Raw genomic sequence first — 13,610 nt, forward strand, 5'->3', positions numbered from 1 at the left:
AAACTAAAAGGTGACCTTCCAGAGGCATTGGTGGTTAGACTCTTTGGCCTTTCTGCTGCTTTCACCTGGTGGTCTGTCCTGCAAATAGTTTTAGCTGTTCCCCATCACACAAGTTCTCTGGCACATGTAGCGGTTGGCCATTATCTGCTAACCATTTGGCTGCCCCAAGGGAGCTTAGAATTATCAGTGGACTCTGTGGGCAAGGCTAACGTTCCCCAATATGGGAACACACAATATTGCAGCTTGTGTTCTAAGTGTTGGCTAGCTTTTGTCTTTTTGGGGTGCTGATTTTGGCCAAGACTCCTGCATGGAACACTCACCTCCCCAGAGACTGACACTGCTGTCCAAATATGTTCCCTGTGCTACTTCATTGACACACACTATACAAGAAGTGTGTAATATCCAGGACACCAGGCGTGACACCAGGACACAACTTACACACAGTAAGCCTGCCAAGGAATGCTAGAGACACAGAAAAGTTGGGAGAATAAGAAGAAGGCCTTCTGTTGTTTGGACTATCATTATGCTGGACTAACTGGACCCAAACTAAGTTTGCTTTACACCCCGTGTAACATCTTGCCCCGAGATTGGTTGGGGAGCATAGGATCTTTAGCTGCCTGATTCTAGATGTGTGTGCCTATGGAATTTATGTGCCCAGTGGACACTTGTTCCTCACTTCATTCCCTCCCCACCTCTTGTTGCCAAAACACTGACATGTGAATGAGCAACAAGTTGGATCCAAGTGGTATGTGTGGAGCAGATAGACAATTTGCCCATTAGGGCCCCTTCTTTTCTGGGGGACATTGCATGTAACTGGTCTCATCCATAACTGATAGTCCATCCAAGAGCAGCTTTCAAGTCATGTGACTTCTGTGTAATGCCAATCCCAACTAGAGATGAGGTGATGGGAGACATCTTGACAGAGTTGGGCCACAGGATCCCCCCACACATTGTCTACTTGGCTGCACCCCCCTTTTGGCAGTCTGCACAACTCCACTCCACCAAGCTATGTAGAAGTCCCTGGATGGAATGAAGAGCTACTCCAAACGTGAACAATGTAACGTGAATGGAGTGTTCTGTGTAAAGTGTTGCAGCATTTCACAAGAGGAAGCAAACCAAGATTGGGAGTAGCTGCAGACAGCAAGCAGACAACTTCAATCTTTATGTATCCCAGCTTAGGATTGAAGGAGCTGGTTTACCTCTCGGAAACATGCAATCCTATCTGCTACAGTCCTAAAGCTGGACTTGCCAGAAAACACTTCGTTTGGACATTACCAGAAATTCCAGGTAAGCAAGATTGTCCAGTGCAGCTGGAGCTAGCAGAGTCCTGCAATGCTTTAGGGACATGCAGATCAGCTCCAACTGCAATGAAGAAGATTGCCGACCTGCAAAGGCTGAAGAAGGCCACAACACAGGGCACTGTCCAAGAGAAATAGAACATTTATTTACAAATTTATAAAAATCTAAAAACCAAAAAACTAAAAATATTGCTTAATATAGACCACAAGTCCAGGCTGGTCCTCGGCTGGGTCCACCTCCAAGGCTTGCTCCAGGGTCTGGATGTGTCGGCACACCCAGCACAGGAGGCCATGAATGTCTGGATCGGGGAACACTGTAGAAAAAGCCAAACAAAATGTATTAGCTGTAATAAAAACCAACAACAGCATGCAATACTTGTCTACCTTTGTCTATTATCCTGAAAGCACTCTATGCTGTTGTCACCTCATAACTGGAACACAGAACTTACATTTCTTGCCTGGGAGGATTTCATGGCCCAGGGAGTGAGCTTGGAATCCTTAGTCCTAGATTAAAGTGTTTGCTCACTGACTGCAAATATATCTGTAGGCAACAGTGAAAAGGGCAATCTCATCAGTAAAGACAACAGATGACTTTGGCACACCTATCTCCTCCACAGAGTTCCCAAAGACATCTATCCTAGCTTTCTATTAGCTGCAGGGGGGGGATCCCTACACACATTATACACAGCCAGAGCACAGAGCTGAGCAAATTCTGTGAGCCTATTGGAGGGTAGTGGCCCAACTCCCTCCACACAGGTCCAGAGATTCCTATAGATCTGGCAGTGTGATTAACCAGGTGTGTCCTTGAAGGGAGGCGGTCCATCTCCCAGGAAGCTGGATGTGTCAGCTGCATCTATTAGAGTGATTCTTTAAGATGGCGGAGAGACCAGAGTGGAACAAACACTTGTTACTTGAGAAGCAGGTTTTTGCTCACTGGAGTGTCAGGTTAGTGCTTGACTATTGTGTCATATTCTTGGTTTATTGTCCTTTCTTAATTAGAAAAACACTTTAATGTATTCCTATGTAGACCAACTCAGCTGTCAGGTCTAAGTGTGAAGATTAAGCCCCTATCTGCCTGATGTGTTGTTTAGTGTGAATGTTTTATTTCTTTGGGGGGCATCCGAAACTCAGGATGAGGCCAACCAATGGAGACAAGTAAGGGGAGGGGAAGTCTTCTACATACATTACATGTGCATATGTGTAAGCAGTTCAGAAACTGACCTTCAGGGACGCTGGCCTCTGCATCCAGAGGGGGCTGGAGCTCCCCCATAGCACCCCGGGCATTCTGAGGTACAAATACGTGAAGAGTAAAAAAAAGACACAGTAAAGATGCGAGCCCTGACAAGAAACACATGGATGTTAAACAGTCACATAGTACAGGCCCCGGTAGTAAGTCCTAGCCCTAACCAACATAGCAAAGTCCTCTTTCAGTTTGGGTTACTAAACTAGATGACCAGAACCAGAAGGGCTTAAGGCCAATTTCATATGGCCACTTGTTGGCACCCACACTGCAGCAAGCTGCTCATATCCTACAATGCTGACATAGTCTCTGGCTGTCCATTGATGATCATCATGTGAAGTGAAAAAATGCTGCGCTACATGAAACAATGGCACAATCCTTATATAACCAAAAAACAAAGTGAAAAAAAAATATAAATATATATATTAGAATAAAAAATAGTAGAAAAACTATTAATATTGAAATAAAAAAAATAAAATAATTTATATAAACAAAAATCACACAAAAAATAAAAAATATTTTTAAGCATGAATCAAACAAGTCATTCAAAAAATCAAGTTCAATCAATAAAGTGTTCATTCAGTGAACCCTCCTTTGGATAACAAAAAATATATGTGCATCTGTCATCAATTCCCGTGCAGAGACATCCTCCACCATGTATCTGCTCACCATCCTCCACCATATATCTGCTCATCATCCTCTGCCATGTATCTGCTCACCATCCTCCGCCATGTATCTGCTCACCATCCTCCGCCATGTATCTGCTCACCATCCTCCGCCATGTATCTGCTCACCATCCTCCGCCATGTATCTGCTCACCATCCTCCGCCATGTATCTGCTCACCATCCTCCGCCATGTATCTGCTCACCATCCTCCGCGATGTATCTGCTCACCATCCTCCACCGTGTATCTGCTCACCATCCTCCACCATGTATCTGCTCACCATCCTCCACCATGTATCTGCTCACCATCCTCCGCGATGTATCTGCTCACCATCCTCCACCATGTATCTGCTCACCATCCTCCACCACGTATCTGCTCACCATCCTCCACCATGTATCTGCTCACCATCCTCCACCATGTATCTGCTCACCATCCTCCACCATATATCTGCTCACCATCCTCCACCGTGTATCTGCTCACCATCCTCCACCATGTATCTGCTCACCATCCTCCACCATGTATCTGCTCACCATCCTCCACCACGTATCTGCTCACCATCCTCCACCACGTATCTGCTCACCATCCTCCACCATATATCTGCTCACCATCCTCCACCATATATCTGCTCACCATCCTCCACCATGTATCTGCTCACCATCCTCCACCATGTATCTGCTCACCATCCTCCACCATATATCTGCTCACCATCCTCCACCGTGTATCTGCTCACCATCCTCCACCATGTATCTGCTCACCATCCTCCACCATGTATCTGCTCACCATCCCCCACCATGTATCTGCTCCCCATCCTCCACCATGTATCTGCTCACCATCCTCCACCATGTATCTGCTCACCTCACGCAGTGTGACCGCACATTGTACAATGTTACCGTCTAACTGCACTTTTGGTCCCATATGGACTCAGAGGATCAGCTTGCTGAATGAAGACTCCAAAGTAATCTCCCTCCTGATAAGCGTCTTTGTATCAGCCGTATTCCTCATTAATAAGAACTCCACATGGTGCTTTATCCTTTTATACTTTTATTCATCAATTACACATAAGAAATACTCTCACGTTCCGGAGGTGTATTTTGCACCATGTATGATGAACATCCAGTGATGTACTGATCAGACACAAGGTGGCAGTATCATCTCAGTATCATCTCAGCAGCAGAGTCCTGCACATGCTCAGAACAGACACCATCCATCATGTGATGTAAGGCAAAGCACGGGGCTCCTTAGTGAATGCTATTGCCTGCTGTAATGTCCTTCCAAGGGCCGGTTAGAGAGTACTACAACCGCTGTCCCGATGAATGGCAACATCATGGCGTCATCTGCACACTCCTCCCCGATGGATGGTATCTGTTCTGAGCATGTGCAGGACTCTGCTGCTGAGATGATACTGCCACCTTGTGTCTGATCAGTACATCACTGGATGTTCATCATACATGGTGCAATATACACCTCCGGAACGTGAGAGCATTTCTTATGTCTAATTGATGAATAATAGTATAAAAGGATAAAGCACCATGTGGAGTTCTTATTAATGAGGAATACGGCTGATACAAAGACGCTTATCAGGAGGGAGATTACTTTGGAGTCTTCATTCAGCAAGCTGATCTTCTGAGTCCATATGGGACCAAAATTGCAGTTTGACCGTAACATCGTATAATGTGTGGTCACACTGCGTGAGGTGAGCAGATACATGGTGGAGGATGGTGAGCAGGTCCATGGTGGAGGATGGTGAGCAGGTCCATGGTGGAGGATGGTGAGCAGATACATGGTGGAGGATGGTGAGCAGATACATGGTGGAGGATGGTGAGCAGATACATGGCGGAGGATGGTGAGCAGATACATGGTGGAGGATGGTGAGCAGATACATGGTGGAGGATGGTGAGCAGATACATGGTGGAGGACGGTGAGCAGATACATGGTGGAGGATGGTGAGCGGATACATGGTGGAGGATGGTGAGCGGATACATGGTGGAGGATGGTGAGCGGATACATGGTGGAGGATGGTGAGCAGATATATGGTGGAGGACGGTGAGCAGATACACGGCGGAGGATGGTGAGCAGATACATGGCGGAGGATGGTGAGCAGATACATGGTGGAGGATGGTGAGCAGATACATGGCGGAGGATGGTGAGCAGATACATGGTGGAGGATGGTGAGCAGATACATGGTGGAGGATGGTGAGCAGATACATGGTGGAGGACGGTGAGCAGATACATGGTGGAGGATGGTGAGCGGATACATGGTGGAGGATGGTGAGCGGATACATGGTGGAGGATGGTGAGCGGATACATGGTGGAGGATGGTGAGCAGATATATGGTGGAGGACGGTGAGCAGATACACGGCGGAGGATGGTGAGCAGATACATGGCGGAGGATGGTGAGCAGATACATGGCGGAGGACGGTGAGCAGATATATGGTGGAGGATTTCTCTGCACAGAAATTGATGACAGATGCACATATTTTTCATTATCCAAAGGAAGGTTCACTGAATGAACACTTTATTGATTGAACTTGATTTTTTGAATGACTTTTGTTTTATTCATACTTAAAAATATTCTTTATTTTTTGTATATATATATATATATATATATATATATATATATATATATATATATATAAATAAAATTTTCAATATTAATATTTTTTCAACTATTTTATCTTCTAATATATATTTTTTTATTTTTTCACTTTGTTTTTTGGTTATATAAGGATTGTGCCATTGTTTCATGTAGCGCAGCATTTTTTCACTTCACATTATGAATGTATAATTTGCCGCACTGAGACATGGGTTGTGTGCACTAGCGGCTACATTATTTAATTCTAATTTTTTGTTTCCATTTCACCATAGTTAGCGCTAATTATTCAATTTATTTTAGATACCACTGCTCATGAGATTGGTCTCTTTCAGTTGGCTTTTGGGGGTGGTAAAAATGGACAGCTGAGCCACAGTGTTTCTGCCCTCGAACTGTAAAATAACAGCCAGATGGGGCTATTAACAGGCCGTGTCTGCAGCATTATTAACTCGGGGTGCAGAGTCTGACAAGCAGCACCTCTTTTTAAGCTCCCCCACTGGGCTCAATTGGGCCACACCACCACTACGTACAATGCACACAATTACAATGTGGTAGTGTCATTGTAGGGTGAAATCAGGTGGTGGGGGGTGGTAATAACATGTCCTCATTCCCTGTCAGATGTCCTCTGAAAAGCCCTGTGAATGGAAGGAGAGAGCCTGAGATGGGTACAGGGGGGATTTCTGGGGGTTCTGGCCTGGAGTGAAGGACAGGTGAACATCTCCCGGGTTTGCAGAGTGGAGGCGCTAACACAGGAAGGACTTGGCTGGGTAGCAGAGTGGAGGCGCTAACACAGGAAGGACGTGGATGGGTAGCAGAGTGGAGGCGCTAACACAGGAAGGACGTGGCTGGGTAGCAGAGTGGAGGCGCTAACACAGGAAGGACTTGGCTGGGTAGCAGAGTGGAGGCGCTGACACAGGAAGGACTCGGCTGGGTAGCAGAGTGGAGGCGCTAACACAGGAAGGACTCGGCTGGGTAGCAGAGTGGAGGCGCTAACACAGGAAGGACTCGGCTGGGTAGCAGAGTGGAGGCGCTAACACAGGAAGGACTCGGCTGGGTAGCAGAGTGGAGGTGCTAACACAGGAAGGACTCGGCTGGGTAGCAGAGTGGAGGCGCTAACACAGGAAGGACTCGGCTGGGTAGCAGAGTGGAGGCGCTAACACAGGAAGGACGTGGCTGGGTAGCAGAGTGGAGGCGCTAACACAGGAAGGACTCGGCTGGGTAGCAGAGTGGAGGTGCTAACACAGGAAGGACTCGGCTGGGTAGCAGAGTGGAGGCGCTAACACAGGAAGGACTCGGCTGGGTAGCAGAGTGGAGGCGCTAACACAGGAAGGACTCGGCTGGGTAGCAGGGTGGAGGCGCTAACACAGGAAGGACTCGGCTGGGTAGCAGAGTGGAGGCGCTAACACAGGAAGGACTTGGCTGGGTAGCAGAGTGGAGGCGCTAACACAGGAAGGACTCGGCTGGGTAGCAGAGTGGAGGCGCTAACACAGGAAGGACTCGGCTGGGTAGCAGAGTGGAGGCGCTAACACAGGAAGGACTTGGCCGGGTAGCAGAGTGGAGGCGCTAACACAGGAAGGACTTGGCTGGGTAGCAGAGTGGAGGCGCTAACACAGGAAGGACTTGGCTGGGTAAACATATACAGTAAATTGTTCCTCTGCTGATTCACAATTGTGTAAATATGATGATAAGGTGGGTAAGCAAAGGGTCTCTCCAACCAACTCATGTAGCCTCCCTAAAGGATACTTCTGCTACCCTTGTCTCCTCCTCAGAAGAAACCAATAAAACACTGGAAGATATTTGTGCCACTCTATATCTAGATCCAAGACCTTGAGGTGACCACAAAATTCCTAGACTCACTTCATTTACTCACTATTGGCCCCTCCCACCTGCAATCTGTAAATGCCCCTATTTCATTAAAGGAAGAGTCTGAGGTGATTAAAGGCTTACCTAGTGGGAAATCACCTGGTCCTGATGGCTACACACCAGCATTGTATAAGATGATGGACTCTCTTCATCCCTCAGCTACTGGCAGTATATAACGAGGTTTGGGAGGGGGGCCATACCTTCCAATGGGTCACCAAGACAATGAAATTGATTTCTAATAAGGGCAAGGACCCACTTGAACCGGAGGCATACCGACTCATATCCCTCCTAAATGTGGACACTAAAATACTCTCTGAAATAGTAGCATCCCTCTTGGCTGCAGTATTACCCTCCCTTATCCATACTGCCCAGGCTGGCTTTATTAATGGTAGATCAGTGGCTTCCAACATTCAGAAAGTTATTGCAGTGCTGGAACAAGGCAAGGTACACCCGTCTGAGGATCGAGCTATTATTACATTGGATGCTGGAAAAGTCTTGGATAATGTCAGCTATCGTTGGCTTGCTCTGGTTCTTCTGATGGCTTTTCAGCAGTATGGATTCTGCACCTTCACCCAGGGTGGTAGCTGCAGGTCTCATATCAGGTGAAATATTGCTGCATGAAGGGTACTCACCAGGGTTGCCCCCCCATCACCTCTTCTTTTCAACCTTGCCCTGGAACCTTTCTCCCGTTACCTTTCCTCCAGAGCCCCAATACATGGGATTCAGACAGGTCAAGAAGAACTCTGTGTAGTCCTATTTGCTGATGATATTATTTTTTATGGCGGATCCTGTGGCAGATATTCACATTCTCCATCAGGTCTTCACAAGCCTCCTACAGTGCTCTGGCCTTCCAATCAATTCTGCTAAGAGTGGAATACTTTCCTTTTCTCGAACCAACACCCTTCCCTGGGCCCAGCAGTCTCTCTTCACGTAGCAAATGTTCAGATCACATATTCAGGCATTACGATAGGGAAGGAGCCATCCTCGGTCTATCATTGCTACCCTCCACTGATATCTAAAATAGGAAATGAGATGGAAACATGGATGTACCTTCTCCTATCGATTTTTGGGGGATGCCACCTGTTCAAAATGGTGAGCTTTGCTCGCTTTTTGTACCCTCTTCAAACAATTCTGTTACTGCTTAAACAGGGGGAGCAAAAAAAAAAAAAGAGGGTGGAGCAAACTTTCCCAATATTCCATTGTATGACCTTGCCTGTTTATTGTGTATAGGGACAGATTGGATACTTCAGGCTTCCTCATACAGTAATTATGATTTGGAGTTGGCAGTGGGGCAACCATATGACTTAGCTGCTCTCTTGCATTGCAAAATATAATTGTTCCCCACATGTATTCAACACAACCTTCTGATACGGGATCTGATTCTTACATGGAGGGACATACAGAGCAAACTGGGCCTGTCACCCCATGTCTCCCAATATTTGCCCATAAGAGGCATTACAATGTTTCCACAAGCTGTTCAATATGCCGCTTTCAACATTTGGAGTTCTAAGGGGCTCTCCTGCGTTGCCTCCATGTATGACACATATTTGAACCATCAGGAACTTTGAAATCTTTCCCAACCCTTGCATCAACTTATGCCCTGCCAAGCCATCCCTCTCTCTACTACCTACACCTCTCAGGTTGTATAAACTGGTGCTGCCCAGCCAAGCAACGTTTTCAAACTTCCATATTGGATCGCTTCCTACAGGAATGGAAATACTCCATATCCGACATCTATCAACCTTTACACTCTCTCTTTACTAAACCTCTACATCCCACATCTGTGAAATCTTGGAGCAAGGTCATACCGGGAGAGAACCTGGTGGGCAACATACTGGAAGGATAGAACAAAGTGCAAAGGCTTGTGGTGAATGAATCCTGGAGAGTCTCAATGTAAGCTCTTCCATGGGGCCATCATCCCATTTCTATCCACTAAGAACTCTCCACAAATCCACTATATAGTGAGCACCGGCCTCTCTCTTCCACCGATTTCAGGAATGGCCCCGCATCTCAACCTTTTGGGAACAAGTGTTAGCCTGCATCTCAGGAGTTTGTGGCTGCTCACTCCCCATGGACCCAGTTCTTCTACAACTCTCCATTCAGCTCAGAAAACCCACATCCACAAATCCCGCAGGAGCTTGCAGTATATATTATTATGTTTACTGGTGGCCCACAGAGCTATTCCTAAGAAATGGACTATTGCCTTGTCCCCCACCATCATAGACACTAAAAAGATCTACGTCTTCTGATTTACAGAGAGAAGTTAGACATGGAGCTCAACAACCAAGCCTCAGTCAAACATTTCCATAATAGATGGGACACTTTTATTGCAGCAACACTTACATCCTTGGAGCAATCCTCTATGTTGTCTTCTTTTACTTCTATGGATGGGTTGGTGAAGGTGGTTACATTGTAGAGATCAGACAGCCATGTATGGAACACGCATTGAGGACACGCATACATAACAGGTGTTACTTGCTCCCCATCTGGCCGTGTATATCTTGGTTTTCTGGTTCATGACGTTGTCATTCTTTTGCTCTCCTGATGTATCTGTGCGCACTCATGGCCGAACCTTACTTCCTTGGCTTTATCATGACATCTAGGAACATTATGACATTCTGCTCCTCTCACTTATTGGAGTTGGGAACAAAGTCTCAGGAGAGAGTCCATCCATATTTTCTGATCAGGTATCACACCCGGTCACACCTCCAGGTCAGTTCCTGCCAGAAGATTCCTTCCTCTTTCTTTATTGGAGAGATTATAATTATTTCATTGGTTACTGTGATTTATCTTTTATTCAGAAGTCATGGCAAGAAGTATGAGGTACTCGTCTCCTCTTTCACCCCAGACATATTGCTTCTTTGTATATCTCTTTAGAAAACTCAATATAGAATGTTTGAAAAAAAATGTACTCAGCCAATGAAAGGTCAGGACTCCATTTTTATTCTTCTCCTATCAACCCGATCCCACACTTCATCCATGTCTTTGGGGACCTCTCATCTCCTTATCAACTGTTTCTTCCATGATGAAGATCAGCCATGGAGTATATCTGAGGTGTATATCAGGGTGTGCTTCTTCCCCACATGAGAGCTGGGATGTCCAGCAACATTCATCTAGAAGACATTTCCCGCACTCAAGGCACTAATACACCTCCAGGGTTGTGTGGGACCCCTGATGTACAGGAAGACAGGACTTCAGTGAGGAACATTTCCCTCAATCAGGACAGGAAAGTGACTGCAGCCCTGTTTGACATCTCTGATGTTTATATAGATGGGGCTTCTGTGAAAAACATTACCTTCACTCAGGACAGGAAAGTAGCTTCTCCCCCGTGTGAGTTCTCTGATGTCTGTAAAGATCGGACTTCTGCAAAAAACATTTCCCGCACTCAGAACAAGAATATGGCTTTTCTCCTGTATGAAATCTCTGATGTGTGTTAAGGCCGGATCTCCCTGAAAAACATTTCCCGCACTCAGGACAGGAATACGGCTTCTGTCCAGTGTGCAATCTCTGATGTGTGTAAAGATGGGACATCTGAGAAAAACATTTCCCGCACTCAGAACAGGAATAAGGCTCCTCCCCCGTGTGAGATCTCTGATGTATGTAAAGATGGGGCTTCTGTGAAAAACATTTCCCACACTGAGGGCAGGAATGTGGCTTGTCCCCAGTGTGCAATTTCTTATGTCTGTAAAGATTAGACTTATCTGAAAAACATTTCCCGCACTCAGTACAGGAGAAGCTCTTCCCTGTTGGAAGGCCGGCCCGGTCCCGCACAGTCTGAGGTTCCTCAGGATACGAGGAATCCGATGGTCCATCTACACTGGGTGGTGCCGGATGGACATTGGAGGGAGCCGGGTTTTCTCCTGGACTATACTGTGTGATGTCCTCATCTTCTACTTTCCAGTCTGGAGACAAAGTGAGACAATCCTCGGAGGTTTTCCTCATCTCCCGGCCATGGACTAAAATACAAAGATAAAGAGGATTACTAGACAGGAGCTGATTGGTTTCCCCAAACCAGGACTCCGCCCACATCAGGCAGCTTGGTCTCTGAGGAGCTTACAATTCCACCCTCAAGGGAACTAGGAAATGGCTCCTCTGATCTCCTACCAGGTCATTTCTTTATTCATGGACCTTAGTCAGAGAGTGAGGAAACAACCAGAACTGTCTTTTATAGGAGGGACAGTGATGAGGGGATTATAGGACGAGGGTCCCCACCCCCTCTATCACTCATCGCCATCTTCCCAACACAAGAAGTACTGCACTTCCTTATTTAGTCCATGATTTAGTCATGAAGAACAGCGGGGCTGAGCCCCACCAGAGGTCAGAGAGTGAGGATGGGGGGAGAACAACCAAGATGAAGACTGGACTGATCCTGAAGACCACCATCATTGGGGTATTGACTCCTCCCTCATTATCACTTTCTGTTTAAGGGTCCAAAGGTTCCACATGAAGACACGTTTCTCAAACACTAATACACAAATGTAAAGGCTTAATAACACCTAGGTTCAGGGGGGATAGGTAGGAACAGACAGGAGGCAAAACCCGATGCTGGATCAATGTGAAGGAAAGCATGACAAGTATGGGTGGAGGAATGGATTTAGTGTTCATGACCCACCTGTGCTGATCTCTGTAGGAGTGTCCTCCTCTATAAATGTCCCCGTTATTCCATCCTCCTCCATAGACTGCTGATCATCCCTCACATACGCCTCTTCTTCTTCTTTAACCTCAACTTTGATGTCTATCAGATCTTCACTCTGAACCAAGAAAATGAGAGAAAATATCATCTGTAAATATAAGGTCACATAAAAGAACTCCACACATTGTCTCCATGAATCCATGTTCTAGATGCTCCATCCCACCAACCTTGTAATAGTGAGGGATGGTGTGACCTTCCTGTGTGGAATCCTGGGAATACAGAGGACGGGGACATCTCTCTGGTGGGTTCCTGGTATTAGGTGGCTCCATCATATCCTTGTGTCCTTCTGAAAACTCCTCCATCACTCCATACTCCTCATCCTCCTCTTTATACTCTTCTTTAACATCAATATTATCATCCCCGAGGATTCCACTCTGAAAGGTATAATAAAACATTCATTGTAACAAACATGCTGTGTATAAATCACAACTACCAATAATTGTCATCATCTACCTGATGATGGTGAGGGATGGTGTGACCTTCCTGTGTGGAATCCCGGGAATACAGAGGACGGGGACATCTCTCTGGTGGGTTCCCATGACTGGATCCATCTGTAGGAAACACACACACTGACTGAATCCATTGTTTCTATGTGTTTATCAGATGATGGGGGATCTAGGTGGATCCTCCGTACTGCTCTCTCCTTTACAATAAAGTCTCCTCTTACCCGGTGATGTGAGGGGCGGCTGATTGTCCATCATGACGTCCTTGTAGAGATCCTTGTGTCCTTCTAAATACTCCCACTCCTCCATGGAGAAATAGACAGTGACACCCTGACACCTTATAGGAACCTGACACACACAATGATACAGTCACCATCCAGACACATCCCTTGTCTGTTACTGGAGAATGTCCCAGAATTCCCGGCACCGCTCACCTCTCCTGTCAGCAGCTCAGTGATCTCTCTGGTGACTTCTAGAATCTTCTTCTTCTTTCTCTCTTCTATCAGGGAGGGAGGTGGAGGCAATGTGATGTCATATGATCTCCAGACTTCACAGGAGGAAAACTCTACATCTGAACACAAAGAGTCACATCAAATGATATTCCCAGAATCCTCCTCACCTCTCCATTCAGGTCTCCATTTTATTAAAGCCCCACTTCAGGCTGAGGTATAATTCCCCCCCACAGGACCCCCACACTACTCAGGGTATAGGCTTGTTGCAGCATTCTGATGTCATTAGATACAACGCAGGACCAACAGTCCCACTTTACATGTGAGGATACCAAGGGGCCCCACATCCTAAGAACATCAGAAAATATCA

At 46.4% G+C, this 13,610-nt stretch overlaps 1 protein-coding gene across 1 annotated transcript; it reads right to left on the reverse strand.

Moving 5' to 3' along the window:
- Window positions 1-1,422: 1,422 nt before the first annotated feature.
- LOC149443008 (uncharacterized) lies at window positions 1,423-11,625 on the reverse strand. The gene is made up of 3 exons (XM_089655986.1): window positions 9,999-11,625; window positions 2,520-2,583; window positions 1,423-1,612 (listed from the first exon to the last, which is right to left on the reverse strand). Exon 1 carries the CDS (start codon window positions 11,595-11,597, stop codon window positions 10,953-10,955), a length of 645 nt encoding a protein of 214 aa, XP_089512112.1. The 5' UTR covers window positions 11,598-11,625; the 3' UTR covers window positions 1,423-1,612; window positions 2,520-2,583; window positions 9,999-10,952.
- Window positions 11,626-13,610: the final 1,985 nt, after the last annotated feature.

Source organism: Staurois parvus, unplaced genomic scaffold (assembly GCF_062004578.1).
Source record: "Staurois parvus isolate SC_StPar_1 unplaced genomic scaffold, SC_StPar_1.0 ptg000879l, whole genome shotgun sequence".
In the NCBI taxonomy this organism is placed as follows: Eukaryota; Metazoa; Chordata; class Amphibia; order Anura; family Ranidae; genus Staurois; species Staurois parvus.